At 42.8% G+C, this 18453-nt stretch overlaps 1 protein-coding gene across 1 annotated transcript in view; it reads left to right on the top strand.

Moving 5' to 3' along the window:
- The window catches only part of L3MBTL4 (L3MBTL histone methyl-lysine binding protein 4), a 243846-nt gene that overhangs the window by 182177 nt on the left and 43216 nt on the right, over window positions 1-18453 (top strand). Inside the window, 1 exon segment of the mRNA XM_053743522.1 lies at window positions 17716-17745. Coding sequence (XP_053599497.1) covers window positions 17716-17745 — 30 coding nt within the window.

Below are 18453 nucleotides of genomic sequence, written 5' to 3' on the forward strand. Positions count from 1 at the left end.
ATCATGCTCCATCATAAGTGACTAGACATAGTTCCCAGTGCTACACAGCAGGATCTCATTGCTAATCCATTCCAAAGGCAATAGTCTGCATCTATTAACCCCAAGCTCCCAGTCCATCCCACTCCCTCCCTCTCCCCCTTGGCAACTAGACTACAGCCTCACACCATGCTCAAAAATAAACTCAAAATGGCTTAAAGACTTAAGTATAAGACGGGACACCATCAAACTCCTGGAAGAGAACATAGGCAAAACATTCTCTGACATCAACCTTACAAGTGTTTTCTAAGGTCAGTCTCCCAAAGCAACAGAAATAAAAGCAAAAATAAACCAATGGGACCTAATCAAACTGACAAACTTTTGCACAGGAAAGGAAATCAAAGAGAAAACAAAAAAGGCAACTTACATATATCTTTTTGAATTACAGTTTTCTCTGGATAGATGCCCAGGAGTGAGATTGCTGGATCATATGGTAGTTCTATATTTAGTTTTTGAGGAACCTCCATACTGTTCTCCATAGAGGTTGTACCAATTTGCATTCCCACCAACAGTGTAGGGGGGTTCCTTTTTCTCCACACCCTCTCCAGCATTTTATTGTTTGTAGATTTTTTTTGGGGGGGGTGGCTTTTTTTTTTTTTTTGCTATTTTAGGGCTGCACCTGCAGCATATGGAAGTTCCCAGGCTAGGGGTCCAGTCTGAGCTGCAGCCGCCGGCCTATGCCATAGCCACAGCAACATCAGATCTGAGCCACGTCTGCAACCTACACCACACCTCACGGCAATGCGGGATCCTTAACCCACTGAGCAAGGCCAGGGATCGAACGTGCAACCTCATGGTTCCTAGTTGGATTTGTTAACCACTGAGCCACGATGGGAACTCCTGTTTGTAGGTTTTTGATGATGACCATCTGACTGCTGTGAGGTGATACCTCATTGTAGTTTTGACTTGTTTTTCTCTAATAATTGGTGATGTTGAGCATCTTTTCATGTGTGTTTTGGCCCTCTGTCTTCTTTGGAGAAATGTTGATTTAGATCTTCTGCCCACTTTTTGATTGTGTTGCCTGTTTTTGTTTTGTTTGTTTGTTTGTTTTATATTGAGCTAAATGAGTTGTCTTTATACTTTGGAGATTAATCTCTTGTAAGTTGCTTCATTTGCAAAGATTTTTCTCCCATTCTGCAAGTTGTCTTTTTGACTATTTTATGACTTCCTTTGCTAAGCAAAAACTTTTAAGTTTAATTAGGTCCTATTTGTTTACTTTTGCTTTTATGTTCATTTTTCTAGGGGGTGGATCTCAAAAGATATTGCTGCAGTTTATGTTGGAGAGTGTTCAGCCTGTTTTCCTCTAAGAGTTTTATAGTATCCGGTCTTATATTTAGGTCTTTAATCCATTTTGAGTTTACTTTTGTGTATGGTGTTAGGGAGTGTTCTAACAGGAAAGTAAACCCTGTTTGAAACAATAGGCAGAGGGCAGGCTCACCAAGATTTCCTTTGAATTATGTATAACAAGTCGTTTCCTTTCCTCTAGTCAAGTACTAGTAATTGTCTCCAGTTCTAGCTATACTTTTTATATAATGACGGCCTGTTCTTACATCCCTGTATAAGACTATTAAAGGGTCATGAGAAGGCAAAATGCCACATGTAAGAAGTGAGCAACCTCGTGCTGAGTCTGTGAAGTCCCTGAGTCCTTGTTTATCTCAGACTGATATCACGTAAGTTATGCTGCATAACCAACAAACGTTAGCCTACCAGACCTTGGACAGACAGGAGGCAGAGTATCCACCAACATTTTAAGATACGGAGCAGAAGTCCTGAAACCGAGGAGCAGTTTGAAACGACATATAGTAAAGGCTTGGAAGCATGAAGCAATGAGTGTTTCTAGACGTGGGAGAAACTGGAGGATGTGCTGACCCTGATGGGTTAACCAGACATAAATAGCATGAAAAGATGGAGGCTTGTCCTGAGGTTATGATTCATTTTGAAAAGATCAGATGAAGCTCCGGTTGTGTTGGGGGTGGGGTGGCTTGGGATGGGAGATGGGACCAACGGATGCCCCGAATGCATCCAGAGACCATCCAACTAGAGGCCAGGGACATTCTCTCCTTAACCAAGGAGCAGCGACTTAAAAGTCTCTTTCTTTGTCACATTTACCTGGAAGATCAATGCCACTGATACCTTTTGGATCTTAGCTGAGTATCCTAGTTCTGGAATGGTATTTTTCTAGAATTTTCTTTTGTTTTTACAAGAATCAAATGTGAATTCTTGTTTTCTAATGTCCTGCACAAAACTGTCAGGTTGCCAAGACATTTGGAGGGCCTGAGTAAGTCTGACCATCTCAAGGAAAAGAGGTGGATTGATGAGCAGTCACGAGAAAACAGGGAAATGAAAAGAAGCTGCTTGGAAGAGAGAACTGGAAATTATTTTTAAACACGCTCTGTGATTATTGAGCTAAATACGGGAGGCGTACCAAACTTTATTTTCAAGTATGTGACCTTTTCACAATCATAAACTGAATACTGGAATGTGCCAGAATGTGCAGTAGTTTTAATTAGCCGCCCTATCATGTAAAACCAACAACACACTGACTATGAGGGTGTTGGGTTTTTTTAATACCCATTGATTTGAAAAATTAGAAAAAAAGAATTGTAAGCAACATTCTTCAGCTGAGTTTATTCTGGCCTTTTTTAATTTCAACTAGAGCAGGACAAAAAAAAAGTAAATTACACTATTTGGTTTCATTTCTTACTTTAGAAAAATGAATATGGCCAGCTCTAATTAATTAGCAGAGGCATATTTATGTAACGGCATGTTTCAGCCCGTGTACCTTGCAGTGGAAAAGGTAGGCGGTTTGTATTATTTTTTCTCTGTGGGTTTTAGGGACTGCGATTTAGCAAGGCAATATCCTGGAATATAATAGGAAATAACAGTGATAGATTCATTTTGTATTTTGTGCCCAGGAAAGCTATTTATGTAGATGTAAATGCTGTTTTTATAATATAAACATGCTTGGAAATTGCCCGCCTCTCAGTTAATGTTTGTGAGGGGATGGTAGGGGAGGGAAAATTAGGACACCCCAAGCTGTGCCGTGATTACTAATCCCATATGAAGATGCATAGACAGGCCCCATTTTAAGGAATTCCACAAACGACCATCTGAACTTTAAAATAATCAAATCAGGGTGGTTGTGAACATTGAAAAGTGTACTGTCAAATAAGAAATAAGGAGAACTTGGGAGTTACCACTGTGGCTCAGCAGGTTAAGAACCTGACTAGCATCCATGAGGATGCGGGTTCCATCCCCAGCCTCGCTCCAATTCAACCCCTAGCCTGGGACTTTCCATATGCTGTGGGTACAGCCCTAAAAAAAAGAAAGAAAGGAAAAAAGGAAGGAAGGGAGGAAGGAAGAAATAAAGGGGAAGAACTTAGAGCAACTTTAAAAGAAATAGGGAGAACAATTATCGATTTTATGTAAATGAGGAAATGAATTTTGTTCCTGTCAATCTGTGGTATGTAGCACTCTCTGAAGAAAATGTGGCTTCGCGGCCAGTTTTTCAGTTGCATAAAGTAGAGGTACATTTATTTGGAAACTCGACGTGACTTTTTCCAATGTAGGAAATACGATATGAATAAGCCACCCTGGTTAAGTTTTTAAAATGAGAATAGCAGACGTGTAAAAAGCATAGTGATGATGTTTTTGCATTGGCTTTGTGTAGGAAAGGAAACAACTTGGATTCAGATCATAAATCTGCCACTTTTAAATTATCCAAGCTTGGGCAAGTGCCTTAAGTGATCTGAGCCTCATTTTCCACCTGGTGAATGAGAACGGATCACATCCCCCTGAGACTGAGGACCTGGGAGATGTTCTGGGCACACAGTTTATTATCATTTTATATGAAACTCGTTTTCAGTTAAAATTACTTTTAATACTTCTTCCAAGCAATTCTAACAGGTCAACCCCCCACTTTATTTTGTTTTTATTTTTAAGTATTTCCCACAGGGTCCTGGCAAAAAGTGCCAGGTTTGACAAAAAGTGGTGCTTCTTAAATACTTGTTGCATGTTGATTTCTTTAATCCTAATTGACTTATTTTCTCATTTCTGAAAAAGCTAAATTCTTTCGCAGAAAACCAGTCATTTCTATCTACATTTCCCTGGGATCGTCTCCATTTTACCAAAAGGAAAGAGAAGCGGACTCATTTTGCGTAGGTTTTTACTTCCTTTTCCACTTGACACTGAGGGACTATAAGAAATGGAGCTTGCTTTCATCTCTCTGCATAGCTAGATTCAGTGCAGTCAAATGTGAAGAACATCTTCTCCTCTCTTCTCATTTTTACAGTTTTTATCATCATCCCCAAAGCTAATCAGGGCAGCCGCTCTGGTCTAAGTCAGCCTGTGTAGCCTCAGAAATGAGTCCTCATAGAGCGTCAGTACAGCCGGACCTGTGCTGGGAACCCCAGGACCAGTGCCCGGGGTGGGGCCTTGCCTGCGTGAAGCCCGTCCAGCTCCAGGCACCTGTGACTTCACCAAGTCCTCTTGGCATCCCACACCCTGGTTTTATCAGGGCGTGATGCAAGCCTGAGGGCATGGTTACCAGGCTAGACATGACGGAGGCAGGAGCTGTGCTGTCCCAACAGAGGGTGAAGTGCACCAACTGTGATTTGGACTCCTGGCTCATCATAGCCTCGTGATCCCAAACCAGGTCACTTAACCAAGCTCCTTCTTCCTTAATGTCTACGGAGCAACAGAACATCGTGGTACCAAACTCATAAGATGCTGCTGGGACTAGACATGATCACTCAGGCACGTCGGTAGCACGCACCCTGCACATGGTTGGGATGAAGTAAAAGTAGATTTGCAGAGGCCTTTCGGGAGCGAAGCTAAAGAGCTTCAACTGTAAGCTGCTGATAGCCAGGGCTCATTGAAAGTTTATAAACTCGTATGGGAGGCGCATGATCAGATTTGTGGTTTTGAGCAATGAATTTACAAACCTTGTAGAGGATTAATGAATGGGAGCAAAACGAGACCACGCACCCAAGGGCAACCTTTCCCATGGTCCAGGCAAGAAGAAGTGAAGATGAGAAGTCAGAGAATTTGGGGACTGGACCCCTTAATGCTATGGAGGGTGACTTGAAGGGACATGTGGCCAGTGTAATGTGGGGATAAAGAAATAGAGCAGGTACCTTGACCTTGAGAATTCTAGCAGCCAGGTGTACGGTATGGTGATGTTACTCACAAAACATAGAAAATATTAAAGGAGATAGATTTTATGGTGAAAACAATAAGGCTAGTTGGGACATGCTGAATCTTAATTTCCTACAAAATCTGAGAGAAACGTCTACCCGAAGGAGGGGAATGTCTGGGAGCGTAATTACAAGGGCGGTGGTGGTGGCGGGGGATCAGGCCAAGGAAGCTGAGGGACAGGATCAAAACACACAGGAAAGGGGGACCACGTGGCGGCTCTAATTCTCAGCTCACTGCCAGGCATCTGCAATGAGATTCCACAGACACTCTGAGACCAGCATTCTCCCCTTTGTTCATGGCCCAGAAATGCTCTCAACATCTCTATTCAGTCACTTCAGCCTGGGGAGGGCTCTGAAGGCAGGAGGCTCCCACTGCAGGTCAGAAAAGGCCATGATATTCCCCCCCACCACCACCAATGGTGTCTTTTCACACCAGTGATCGACAGTCCTGGCTCTGTGTCTGCTCCACTCCCTTTCCATTGTCCTTTTCTGAGTCTGTTCAGCAGGCAGCACTCGACCCTGCAGACACACCTGTTAGCGTCCCCACAACTATGGGAAACACGTTGTAAAGGGGAAACCACAGTTTTTTCATGGTCTGGATATCAGTGAGGGGATCTGAGGTCAAGATGGGCCTTGCCTTGCCGAGCCCTCCAGCTACGTCCTCTCCCACAGCAGCCTGGCTTCTGCCCCCTCCAAGGCCCCAGCCCTGCCCTCTTCCCTGTGCACCTGACCTCACACTGAAAAGACATTGACCATCTCCAGGGCTTCATCTGCCTGACTGTGGGGGAAAATTCGGCCCTGTGGGATCACTCCCACCCTCTTGAGAAGCTGTACCTTGGCTTCCTGGGCATGGTGCTCTCCTGGACTTTCTTCTCTCTGCTCCCATCTTCCTTCTGGGGTTCTGTGCTGTCTGCCTTTATCTGACTTCAGATACTGCTCCAGGGAGCTCTCTTCTCTCCCTCAGTCTTAGAGCTGATAACTTCCCACTCTGGACCTCCCTCTGGGTGTACACACATCCACTCCAGACATAGAACTAGTCCTTAGCTAAGCTCATCATCCTGTCTTCCACCCTAAATCAGAAAAACACTCACTGTCTCTCCAGTTACCCAGGCTGGAAACCTTGACCCCTCTCCATCACTCATCACCTCTATCTAGTTAGAAACTGAACCTGCTGATTCTGCATCCAGAGCCTTCTCTCCATCTTTGCTGCCACTGCCCTTGTACAGGCCCAGAGCCTCTCATCTTGACTAGGAGACTGTTCTTATCTGGGCTTCCTGCCTCTGCTTCCTCCTCTGTGTAGTTCATTCTCCCCTTTGTAGTTAAAGTAACTCAAACCTAATCTTATCACTCAGTGCTTGAATTCAGTAACCTTAGAATAATAAGCTGTCAAGGACTTTCCCAGTCTGGTCCTTGACCATATGCAGCCCCGTCCTTCTCCACTGCCCTCCTTCTCCTCTTTCCTCTTGCCTCCTGCCTTTGCACAGATTGTTCCCTCCTCCCAGAACCTTCTCCCCCCCACCCACCCCTGACTAAGTCAGAATCAACCTCTCACCTCAACCAAGACATCTTCCTTCTTCAGTCACTGTCACCACTAAAGGGAACCAGCTCCCTTCTCCTTCCCCTAGTAGGATAGAGTCTTTAGTCTCATAAACTCAGTAATTCAGCACCTTTGCCATTGTAGCGTTTATCATACTCCACAGCTGACCTAATGTCCATCTCCCCTGGAATGTGAGCTCCAGGGTTCAAGGACCAGGTCATCTTGTTCATTCCCGGATCCAGTCCTCACGGAGTGATTAGCAGACAGTTGAGTGCATGAATCAGTTCCCAGGCTTGCAGAGATGGTCAGGAAGATGGGCATCCTGCTTTCAAGGAGCTCGTAATTTTGTGAAGAAGAAAAATTTGTAAATGATTACTACATAATAGATAGAGTCCCAGAAACACGCAAGCCATCCAGATTAGCACAACTCGGGGAGTGGCTGACTTTGTCGGAAGACTTGAATTTGTCTTTTAAAAGTGAAAGGAGGGAGTTCCCATCGTAACTCAGCGGGTTAATGAACCTGACTAGCATCCATGAGGATGCGGGTTCAATCCCTGGCCTCGCTCAGTGGGTTAAGGATCTGACGTTGCCATGAGTTGTGGTTTAGGTCACAGATGCAGCTTGGATCCCACATTGCTGTGGCTGTGGCATAGGCCAGTGGCTACAGTTCCAATTCGACCCCTAGCCTGGGAACCTCCATATACCACAGGTGCGGCCCTAAAAAATAAAATAAAATAAAATAATAATAAATAAAAAGTGGAAGGAGCCAACTTAAGGTGGCCCGGCTTTGGACTTGGCTCTGCCGCTGATTAGCCTTTTCATCTCAGATAAATGACCTATCTTCCCTGAACCTTAATTTCCTTCCCTAGAAAAGTGAAGGTAACACCTCACTTGACAAAACTGTAGGGAGAGTTAAATGAGAGACTTGGATGACAAATGCCAAGCATGGCACCTAGGAGTGCCCAGCAGAGACCAGCTGTTCTGCAATTGGAATCAATGTGAATGTGTTTATTCAATGCTTCTTGAATCAATGCACCTGAAGACAAATGAGGAAAAAAGAATCTATTTCTTGAATGTGACTAAAATTACAGCTTCAGCCTGGGTCTACGTGAGGGAATTTTCTGAACTATGGCCTGATATATAATTTATAATGTACCTCCATTAAACCATAATAAATTATTAAAAACCAAAGGGGCAGCCTTTATACTAGAAACCGCCTTTTAATACAACCCGAGGGGACTGTTTGCACTGCCGCCTTCTTGCAGAGATTTACTAGCACCGAGCATCTTTATTCATCCACAAGTTTGATTCTGCATAATATTACACCATAAGCTGCCCTTCCCTGGACCTCAGCTTCCCCAGCCTGCGATATTTAGGGACATTTTCAAAGTATAAAATCTGTGCTATCTGTGCAATGTATTTGAAGACATGCTATGAAATATTGTTCTGATCAAACACTGTATAGGTACTAGCCATGTGTTAGTTTTCATTTCCTTGGGAGAAGAGCTGTGTCTTCATGTTGTTGGTGATCTATGGTATCTGAGCACTTAATGGAGTTCTCTTGTGGTGCAGCGGGTTAAGGATCCGGCTTTGCCACTGCAATGGCTCAGGTCACTGCTGGGTGCGAGGTTCAATCCCTAGCCCAGGAAATTTCACATGCTTTGGGCATAGCCAAAAAAAAAAAAAAAAAAAGAGAGAGAGAGAGAGAGAAGAAGAAGAATTAAAATATCTCAATACTTTAATCCTAAGAGATAATATGAAATTTCTACCACCCACTTCTGCATCACTTTCAGAATCCCAAAAAGTTGATTTGGTTGGTTAGGGATCCCTGAGCAAAGGTTAAATCATTAATTAACTTGTGCAGCTTTAGGCAACTTTGCTGGAATCCTTCAACCCTCCCTCTTCAGCATTGCTAATCAGAACCTTTGCTCTGAGATATTTTCCAAACCTTCACTCTTTGAGCAGAGACTTATCAGTGGTTTGAGGTTCCCTAAAGGATTAGCCAGTTAGCTAAGAATCAATGTTCCTGGGTAAGTACTTAGATGTGATTTGTTTACAGGAAATACAAATTCCAATTTGCCCTCAGAATTCAGGGCGGGGAGGAAATGCTGGGGCTTTTTCCTGTTTCAGCACTTTTTATGAATCACATTGCATGCTCCCCAAACAGGAATTCTCTCTTCTCACTTTTAGATGTAGTAGATGCCACTAAATTCTGTAGTAAATAGTCAGTGGTAACCTAGCCTTTCTAGAAACTACCACTGTTGCGTATCAGCCTTCTATTTGAAGGGAAGAAGATCCAGGTGTGCTTCTTTGCTTTGGAACTTCCCATGGCTCTGCATAGCCCCATGCAGTGGTCCTTACCCCTCTCTACACCTGTGTAACCTTTTTACTTAAATACTCATGCTTAGGCCTCACCCAGGAGATAATTTGGAAATTCTGTAAATGAAGCCATACACATGTACATTTTTCACTCCCATGGGCCATTTGGACCTGTAGCTAAGGTCGGAATCACTGCCCTGTGCCCAGCAGCCAAGGGTTGGCACAGCCAGGCTGGGTTCCAGCTGCCCAGCCCCCTCTCCCTCTGCATCCAGGTCTCAATGCACCACCCTCATCAAGTCCTAGCCTCATGACATCACCTCTACCCCATTCCCTTTTTTCATCTACTCATCTCTTAAAACGGAGGCTCTTAATTCCTGATGTGCATAAGAAAACCTCTGGAACATCAGGAAGAAAATCCTGTTCCCAGCCCCCCCTTCCCAGAGACTGAGATGCAGTAGGGCTGGTCTGGGGTGCAAGACGGGGTGTTTCCATCATCTCAGCCCTCAGCCTCTTTCAGCTGCCTTCTGCACACCACCCCAGCATCCATTGCTCCCTCCTGTGCCCCCAGAAGTTTTGGGGTTCCTGCTCAGGTGATACCGGGTAGCACCACATCGTCCCGCATTGTCTTCCCTTCTGAGTTCCTGCCCTTAGTTCAGTTCCTACACAATTCAGGAAATGTGTTAAATGGACAGTGTTTTGTCACACAGGGTGTATTCATCATTTTCAGTTTCAGGGTAAAATCTAGAAAAAGTTGACAAACTTCCATGGTTGCCACCCTGGGACTCAGTGCCAGGGTCCAGAATAGGTTGTCTCCCTCTTCCCAGGGCTGCTGCAGGGCTAGTGTATCACTGTCCCTTGCCAGAAGTATCCCCATCACCAGCAGGCCCAGAGCTGTCCCTTTGAATTTAAACTGCCTTAAGTCCATTTTACATGTTTCTTTCAACATCAGCTTTTGAAATATTTTTCCAAGGGGAAAAAAACCTCAGCCTTCTGTTGAGGACATCCAGTGTGTGTAGTGTTACCTTCTTTCTTTTTGCCCACTTTCTCACATGGGCAGGACAGGACCCTGTGAAGCATATTCTCACCCGATACCAGATGCCTAGGGGCCTGTGGTGGTCCCTGGGGCCGTCTGCCTGCCCTCACCCTGTGCCTCAGCCCTGCCCGGGGGTGCAGGGGCCCTGGGCATCTCGACTCCTCTGCCTTCCAGCCTCCACCCCCCTGCTCTGCATGGAGGCCTCTCTGCCTGAGGCCCTGCCCCCACTTCAGTTCTCAGCAGGCCACCATCTCCACCAGGAAGGCCTCCCTGATCTGCAGAAAACTGAGGCCACCCGTACCTACCTTGCACTTATCACAGGTACTGGAGACTTAGCACATCGGAAAAAAACTGTCTGCTTGCTGGCGGCTCCCAAAGGTGCCAAAACTCAGCCTCTGTCCACAGGTGCCTAACAGAAATGCAGAGACAGAATTTTGGGTGAAGGAGAAAAAGATAGTTTTATTGCTTTGCCAGGCAAAGGAGGCCACGGCAGGCTAATGCCTTCAAGACTTTGCCCCCCTTTGGGAAGAATTCTGGGGAGTTTTATAGCAAAAAGGAGAGAAACAGGTTTTCAGATAGGAATCAGGATCAGGGCAAACATGCATTCTTCTTTCTTTGGGGGAATCTTAGTCATCAAAGCCGGTGTCAGGTGATCTCAGCGTGATCCTAGTGGCGGTCTTCTGGGTTATTGCCTAGAATAACAGCACTTGCTGTTGTGTTTCTACTCAGCCCCTGTATCAGGAGCTGTAAGTACTTGCTCATTGGAGGTGAGGCAGGCAGACCCTAGGATTTGCTGTGTTGCTGCCTCAAAAGGGTAGATACGTGGGGAGGGGAGGGGAGTTTGAATAGATTGAGTAGGAAGTAAAAAGTCCTTGGTGAAGTGGAAATATGAGAATGGAAATATCAGAATACAGACAAATCAGTTCCTCTGCACGCTGGCTTGTCACTGGCCCCACTCCTAATTTTCATTTGATAGAACTATCTTTGTCAGGATCTGCCTGCCAAAACCTTGATCTCACCAGCAAATACTATAATTATTTGGGATGACGAGGGAAATCTGCTTGATCTCTTTAATTTTTTGTGTGTCTTCCTAAATATGCTATTAGGGCTGACAGGCTAAATGAGGACTTGTCACATGCCACTTAGCTTGTCTTCCTGTGTATTTTCAGCCAGCATTAAAAATACATATAGTAGTAATTAAGTCTTCTTTAGCAGTCATTTCTTACTGATAATATCCTTTTCCATTCCCTCAATGAGACACCATTAACTTGATAAATTCTTCTGTTGGCGTCAGTAACAACAACAGAGCCCGCATATCTGTACACACTTCCCGTGCTGGCACTTAGCAACATACTTGTCCTCCCTTTGGAATGAGGAGGCCAGCATCAGCAGGCTTTCAGGAAGATTCCTTCATTCTGTCTTTGGGAGAGTCACTAGTCACCTGAGAAGTGAGAGCCTAAGCTGGTGGCTCCTTGGAGAAATGGCCTTGGTGCTGCAGGGTCTCCCCTCCTGCCAGCATTCATGAAATCTAGACTCCTCAGGAGGCCCTAAGTCCCAAGAGAAGATCCTTCATTTCCCTTTATTTTACTTTCATTTTGGCTTTAAAAAAAAGTTAGCATTATTCAGGGGAAAAAATACTCTATTACGTAAATAAAAGGAGACAGATGGGTTAAAGGGGGAAGAGAATATTTCCATCTTTGCTCAGCTTTGGAAATCTAGGCCAACGCTGATAAAAATTGAAGAAACACAGATTGAAAGCAGATCTGTCTTACAAGAGAAACTGTGCAGTATTCAGGCTTCAACCAGGCGGCTGTGGCTGGAGAACCCACTCAACCAGCTTTAGACAGGCTGCTTTCCTATTGGACTTATTCAGATTTGACTTTTTTTTTTTTTTAGTGATTTGTCATCACAGATACAAATGAATCACGAATGATTTTTATGTGACATTTGAAGGGTGTTTCAAGGGCATAAGACACTGGACCCTTCACATCCAGCCTGTGTTTCTTATTAGATTAGTAACATTTTAAAACCTAAACTCTCACTTGCTGACATTTTCATTAGCACTTATTTCGTGTTCTGGCTTTTAAATTTTAATGCCTGTCTTATAAAGAGAAAGTAGGCTCTTCTTAATCAGAAGTGTATTGCTTTCAATTTACCATTTTCAAAAAAAAAAAAAAAACCAGAAAGAACCCTTGCTTGAATAGTCATAACTAGAATGTAAAAGAGTTGTGGAAATCATGATGAGGCTGGAGAATCAATGCCGACTCTGCAGAGCCGGAAATCAGGACTCTCGTGGAGGCCCTGACTGCACTCTAAAACTTCCTGATTAAACATGACTGAGGAACTAACTGAAATTCTTAGGCTCATGGCTGACTCATGCAAGAGATGGTGGGCAACCTTGTTCTTAGTTTTGATGAAGAATAGAAGTTAAATCAATTTAAATGTTAAAGATGGGGGATGGGTGAAGAATCTTTGCATAGCATACTTAAATTGGCTTCTAAAACCCTGTCTCGTCTCGTCTGTACTTTGGAAACCCAAGCTTGTGATGTGAGTCGGAGAGGCCCAGTGGATGGAGGGCCTCCTGGAGAGCTGTCCTTGGCCTTGACCACAAGGGCTTCACCCTTCGCCTGTAGTTTGCCCATCTCCCTGCCGTGACTCGTGCAGCTGTCCTGTCACTGATAGAAGCCCTGTAACTGTTCTGCCTCCAAACCTAGATTTAACCCTTAGGATGAATATTTTAGCTGATTTCCCCCAGCATTTTGTATAAAACATTTTCTTTGGATTTAACCTTAATTTAATAGAGATATGTTAAAAAAACAAACAAAGGAAAGTCTGTAGAAATAGGAGAGGTTTACTTGACTGAAATGGTTCGTGTCAATCAGAGAACACGCAGACTAACTGCTGACCTTGGACTTAAGTTCAGGTTTCTAAATGCATTGGCCTGACAGTAACAGTACCTACCTGGAGAATTTGCACAGAATCCGAGTGTCTGGAGAGACATTTGCACCATCTTAGATCCTCTCCTTATCCAGGAGCCACACACATCTCTGGGTCAGATGCAGAGGAACCCTCCTTACGCCCCCGTTATGGCAGAAACCACACCTGGGCAAGGCCACAGCCTTCCAGTGAGGAAGAGGGGCAGGTGGTTCCACAGGGTGAGTCGGTACAGAGACCTGGGTACTGCAGGGGCAGGTCCCTGTCATCAGACTGCAAGGATAGAGCCCCTGACCACTCAGCCACTGAGATAAAAGAAGGACCCTGTGTGCTTATGCTCTTTTCCTAAATGGCGCAGCGGAAACGAATCTGACTAGGAACCATGAGGTTGTGGATTCAATCCCTGGCCTCACTCATTGGGTTGCAGTGAGCTGTGGTGTAGGTTGCAGACACGGCTCGGATCCTGTGTAGCTGTGGCTCTGAGGTAGGCTGGCAGCCATAGCTTTGATTCACTGGGAAACTTCATATGCAGGGGTGCAGCCCTAAAAAGCAAAAGAAAAAAAAAAAGAAAGAAAGAAATAGGATAAGGGAGGAACCATATTTTATAGGTACTATGGTAAAGCAAGTCACAAAACATAACTATCTTAGTCCTTCTTTTGCATTTTGAATTCTTGACTAGGTAGTATATTCACATGGTATAAAAATCTTAAAATATATAAAAAGGTGCAGAGTGAACTTCCCCAGCCACTCTATCTGCACAGGACTCCCCCTCAACCATTATTAGTCTTTGGTGTGTTCTTCTGGAGCTTCTCTGTGCATACACCAGAAAATATAAATATTTTTTCTTATCCTCACCTCCTTTTTATAACATAGTGCATCATGCCTATGCATGTCCTCGCTTGAATATTTTTAATTTTTAAATTTTTTATGGTCACACCCACAGTATATGGAAGTTCCCAGGCTAGGGGTTGAATTGGAGCTGCAGCTGCCAGCCTGTGCCACAGCCTCAACAACGCCAGATCCGAGCTGCATCTACGACTTATGCCTCAGCTTGCGGCAACAGCAGATCCTTAACCCACTGAGCGAGGCCAAGGATCAAACCCACATCCTCAGGGAGACAACCCGATGGTCCTTAACCTGCTGAGGCACAAAGGGAACTCCTCACTTGAATATTTTTCATCCAGAGATATATCCTAGGTGTGTCCCTGTTTGCACTTGGGGAGCCTTTTCTGAGAGTCTAGAGAGCAGTGTTACAGCCCCACAGTCAGTCCCATCGCCTTGGCGTTGCCCCGTGCCGTAACTGGCCCTCCATTGTGGACATGTAGACTTCTCCAGGCTTTCGTTGTTACAAACGATGCTGCCATGAATATCCATGTATATAGATCATTCTGCACATGTGTTAATAGGTCTGTAGGATAAATTTCCAAAAGTGGAAAGGCTGATGGACAGGGGATGTGCATTTGTCATTTTAATAACCCTGCATACACAATATACTGATTTACATGCTTTCCGATAACTTTTGAGGATACCCATTTCTCAATACCAACAAAATATATTATCAAATATTTTCCTCATGCAAGTCTTGCACATTTCTTAAATGTTTTCATCGGAATTTGATTAAAGTAAATGGGCTCTTCCATTGTATCTTCTAGCTGGTGATTTTCTATGCACAGGAAGGCTTTGGTGGTTTCAGTCTTTGACTTTTGTACTCCCATAATGTACTAAATTTTCTTGTTTTTGTTGGAGTCTGTCCCTTGATTCTCACAGTTCTCTGAGTTTACCATCATCTGCAATAATGACCATGTCAATTTCCCAGACATTGCCTTTCTCACGTCTTTCTCTTGTCTCATTTTGCTGGCGTAGGCCCAAGTGGGACAGGGAAGTCCATAATGAATAATGGTGCTGATTTGGGGCATCCCTTTGTTCAGAAATGTCTCTAGTGCTTCCCTGATAAGCATGAAGATGATTTTCAGACTAAAATAGAGTTCTTTTTCCATATTAAGGAACACAGCAATCAGTTTCTTAATTAAATGTTTTTATCAATAATGATTGTTGAATTTTGGTAAATTCCTTTAAAAACTTGGAGAGATAGCTGCTCATACACGTTTCCTCCTGAGACTTTCCGATGTGAAGAATTTTCCTGTTACTAAATGGTCCTTGCGCTTTTGGAATAAACCATATATTGTCATGATATGTAATTTTACATGCTAGTAATTTATTTGGGATTTTGGCTTTGATATTGACAAACAAGAGTGATCTATAGTTTTCATTGATGTGTCTGCGTAAGCAATCTTTGTCAGATTTGGGTGTCAAAGTGATACTTGCTTAATAAAACAAATTTGGAAGTTTTCCCCTTTCCTGTGCTCTGGAACAGGATTAAATAGCACTGCAATCTTACGCTCACAAATGGTTTGGTAGGAATCTCCTGTGAAACCACTGGGACCTTTTTATACATACATCTCAGTGACCTGGAGCTTTTGCCAGGAGTAAAGGGTGAAGGTGGTGTTTAATACTCTTTTCTATCTCTTCTATTAAAAAAGAATATATCTATTTACATTTTATATTTCCTTGAGAGTGATGTTGGTAAATTTTATTTTTCTAGAAAATTATTAATTTAATCTGCTGTTCAAATGTACCTACATAGAGTTTAACCGAGGTAGTTTTTTAAAAATTTCACTGATTATTTCTTTTATTTTTTGTTTTTTTATGGCCTCACTCGAGGCATATGGAATTTCCCAGGCCAGAGATTGAACCTGAGCCCCAGCTGCAGCAATGCCAGATCCTTTAACCCACTGTGCTGGGCCAGGGATTGAACCAGTACCTCTGCAATGATCCCAGCCACTGCAGTTGGATTCTTAACCCACTGTACCACAGCAGGAACTCCTCTTATTTCTTTATTATCATTTTTCAAGTCTTTTTATATATGATCTGATTGCTCTGACATTTTCCATGTATTCTTCTGAAATTTAACAATGATTTTTTGTTCAGATGGTCACCGTCATAATTGTAAATTTGTGTAAAACATTTGGCTGGCTTTCTCTTCAAAGAGAAAAAAAATACCTACTTACTTCCTACTGTAGTTAATGAAAACAGTAATGTTTTCTCCTCCCTTTCACACCAGATTTTCATCAGTAATATTACCTTACCTGATACTTCTGTACTTTAAAGATGTGAGTACTTCTATTACTTGATCTATGGGCTTTGGTGATGAGCTTTGATGCACAGACCTTACATGTCAAGCAGCCAGGGAACATCCTCTCCCTCTTACCTCATTCCCCTTCTCTCCTGTTTTCCATCCTCAGAGCACCTGAGCTTAGGCCGCTCCACTTCCTTCTCCTCTCCTTGTTGTTTAGTCCACAGTTGAGCATATGCACAGTTCAGCACCAGTCGCTGTAGTGTGCTTTTTCTCTTCTCGTGATCTCTTTAAAAAGACTAAAGGGAGGAGTTTCCCTCATGGCTTAGCGGTAGCTAACCTGACTAGTGTCCATGAGGACATGGGTTCGATCCCTGACTCACTCAGTGTGTTAAGGATCCAGCTTTGCCATGAGCTGTGTTGTAGGTCACAGACGCGGCTTGGATCTCGGGTTGCTGTGGCTGTGGTGTAGGCCAGCAGCTACAGCTCTGATTTGAGACCTCTAGCCTGAGGACCTCCATATGCCACAGGTGCAGCCCCCCCCCCCCCCTCAAAAAAAAATAAAGACAAAGAGACTAAAGGGAAACATTCCCTGTGTTCGTGCCAGTTCAAAACTATCCAGAGCCTGTGTATCTGAGGCACAACTTAGACATAAAATCCTTTTTTATACTTTCTTTCCCTTGACTATGTTGTAATGCAGCTCCACTGTCTTCTAGTATTTTTCATTTTATTATGGTAAAATATACATAACATAAAATTTACTGTTTTTACGCACACAGTTCAGTGGTATTGAATATATTCACACTGATGTATGACCATCACCACCATCCATCCGCAGTAACTCCCAGCCCCCCTCCCCCAAGCCCCAGGTCACCACTGTTCTACTTTCTCTCTCTTTGTATTTGACCATTTTAGGTATTTTATATAAATAGAGTCATACAATATTTATCCTTTTGTGTCTGGCTTATTTCACTCAGCATAATGTCTTCAAGATTTACCCATGTTGTAGTATGTATCAGAATTTCATTCCTCTCTAAGGCTAAATAAATTTCTACTGTACATATATACCACATTTTTGTTATTCCCTTATCCTTCAGTGGACACTTAAGTTCATGTATTGATGAACAGAGAGAGATAATATTACTTCTGCCTTCCCAATTTAGATGTCTTCCTATGGGCTAGGAAATATTCTCTGCCCTTCAGTTTTTTTGGAAAAGTTTGAGAAGCATTTATGTAAGTTCTTTCAATGTTTGGTAGAATTCACTAATGAAGTCATATGGTCGGGCTTTTTTTGTCAAGGTGTTTTTGATTACGGATTCAGTATCCTTATCAGTTATAGATCTTTTCAATTCTCCATTTCTTCATGATTCAGTCTTGGTAGGTTTTGTATTTCTAAGAACTTTTTTCCCTTCGTCTGTGTTATCAGTTTGTGTGCATACAACTATTCATAGTACTCTCTTATAATCCTTTTTATTTCTGTAGAGTTCATAGTAATGTCCCCACTTTCATTTCCAGTTTCAGTAAGTAGAGTCTTCTCTTTCTCAATCTTTTCAATTTTGTTAATTTTTTAAAAAACTGTTTCATTGACTTGATTGTTTTTCTCTCCTCTATTTTATTAGTCTCCATTCTAATCTTTATTTCTGTCCTTCTGCTCACTTTTAGTTTGTTTTTTCTTTTTCTAGTTTCTTAAGTTGTAAAGTCAAATTGTTGATTTGACTTCTTTCTTCTTTTTTAAAATACAGGCATTTACAGCCATAAACTTTCCTCTTAGCACTGCTTTCAATGAATACCATACATTTTGGTATGTTGTGTTTTCATTTAAATTTTATCTTTAAGAAGGAAATACTTTTATTTTCTAATTTTCCTTGTGATTTCCTTTTTGACTCATTGATTAAGAGTGCGTTAATTTCCCACATATTTATGGATTTTCCAGTTTTTCTGCTGCTATCGATTTCCAGCTTTATCCTATTATAGTCAACAAAGATTCTTTGTTTGCTTCCTGTCTTTTAAAGTCTGTTGAGACTTGGTTTGTGGCTTTATATGTTAAGCCACAAATCTGTGCTCTGTCTTAGGGAGCGTCCCAGGTGCACCTGAAGAGGATGTGTATTCTGCTCTTGGGTATGGTGTTCCGTATATATCTATTAGATCTAGTTGATTTATTGTGTCATTGGATTCCATTTCCTTAGTTATCTTCCTGTCTGATTGTTCTGTTGTTGAAAGTTGAATATTGAAGTCTCTAGCTATTATTTTAATACTGTCTATCTTT

The sequence above is a fragment of the Phacochoerus africanus genome, chromosome 8 (assembly GCF_016906955.1).
Source record: "Phacochoerus africanus isolate WHEZ1 chromosome 8, ROS_Pafr_v1, whole genome shotgun sequence".
Classification (NCBI taxonomy): domain Eukaryota; kingdom Metazoa; phylum Chordata; class Mammalia; order Artiodactyla; family Suidae; genus Phacochoerus; species Phacochoerus africanus.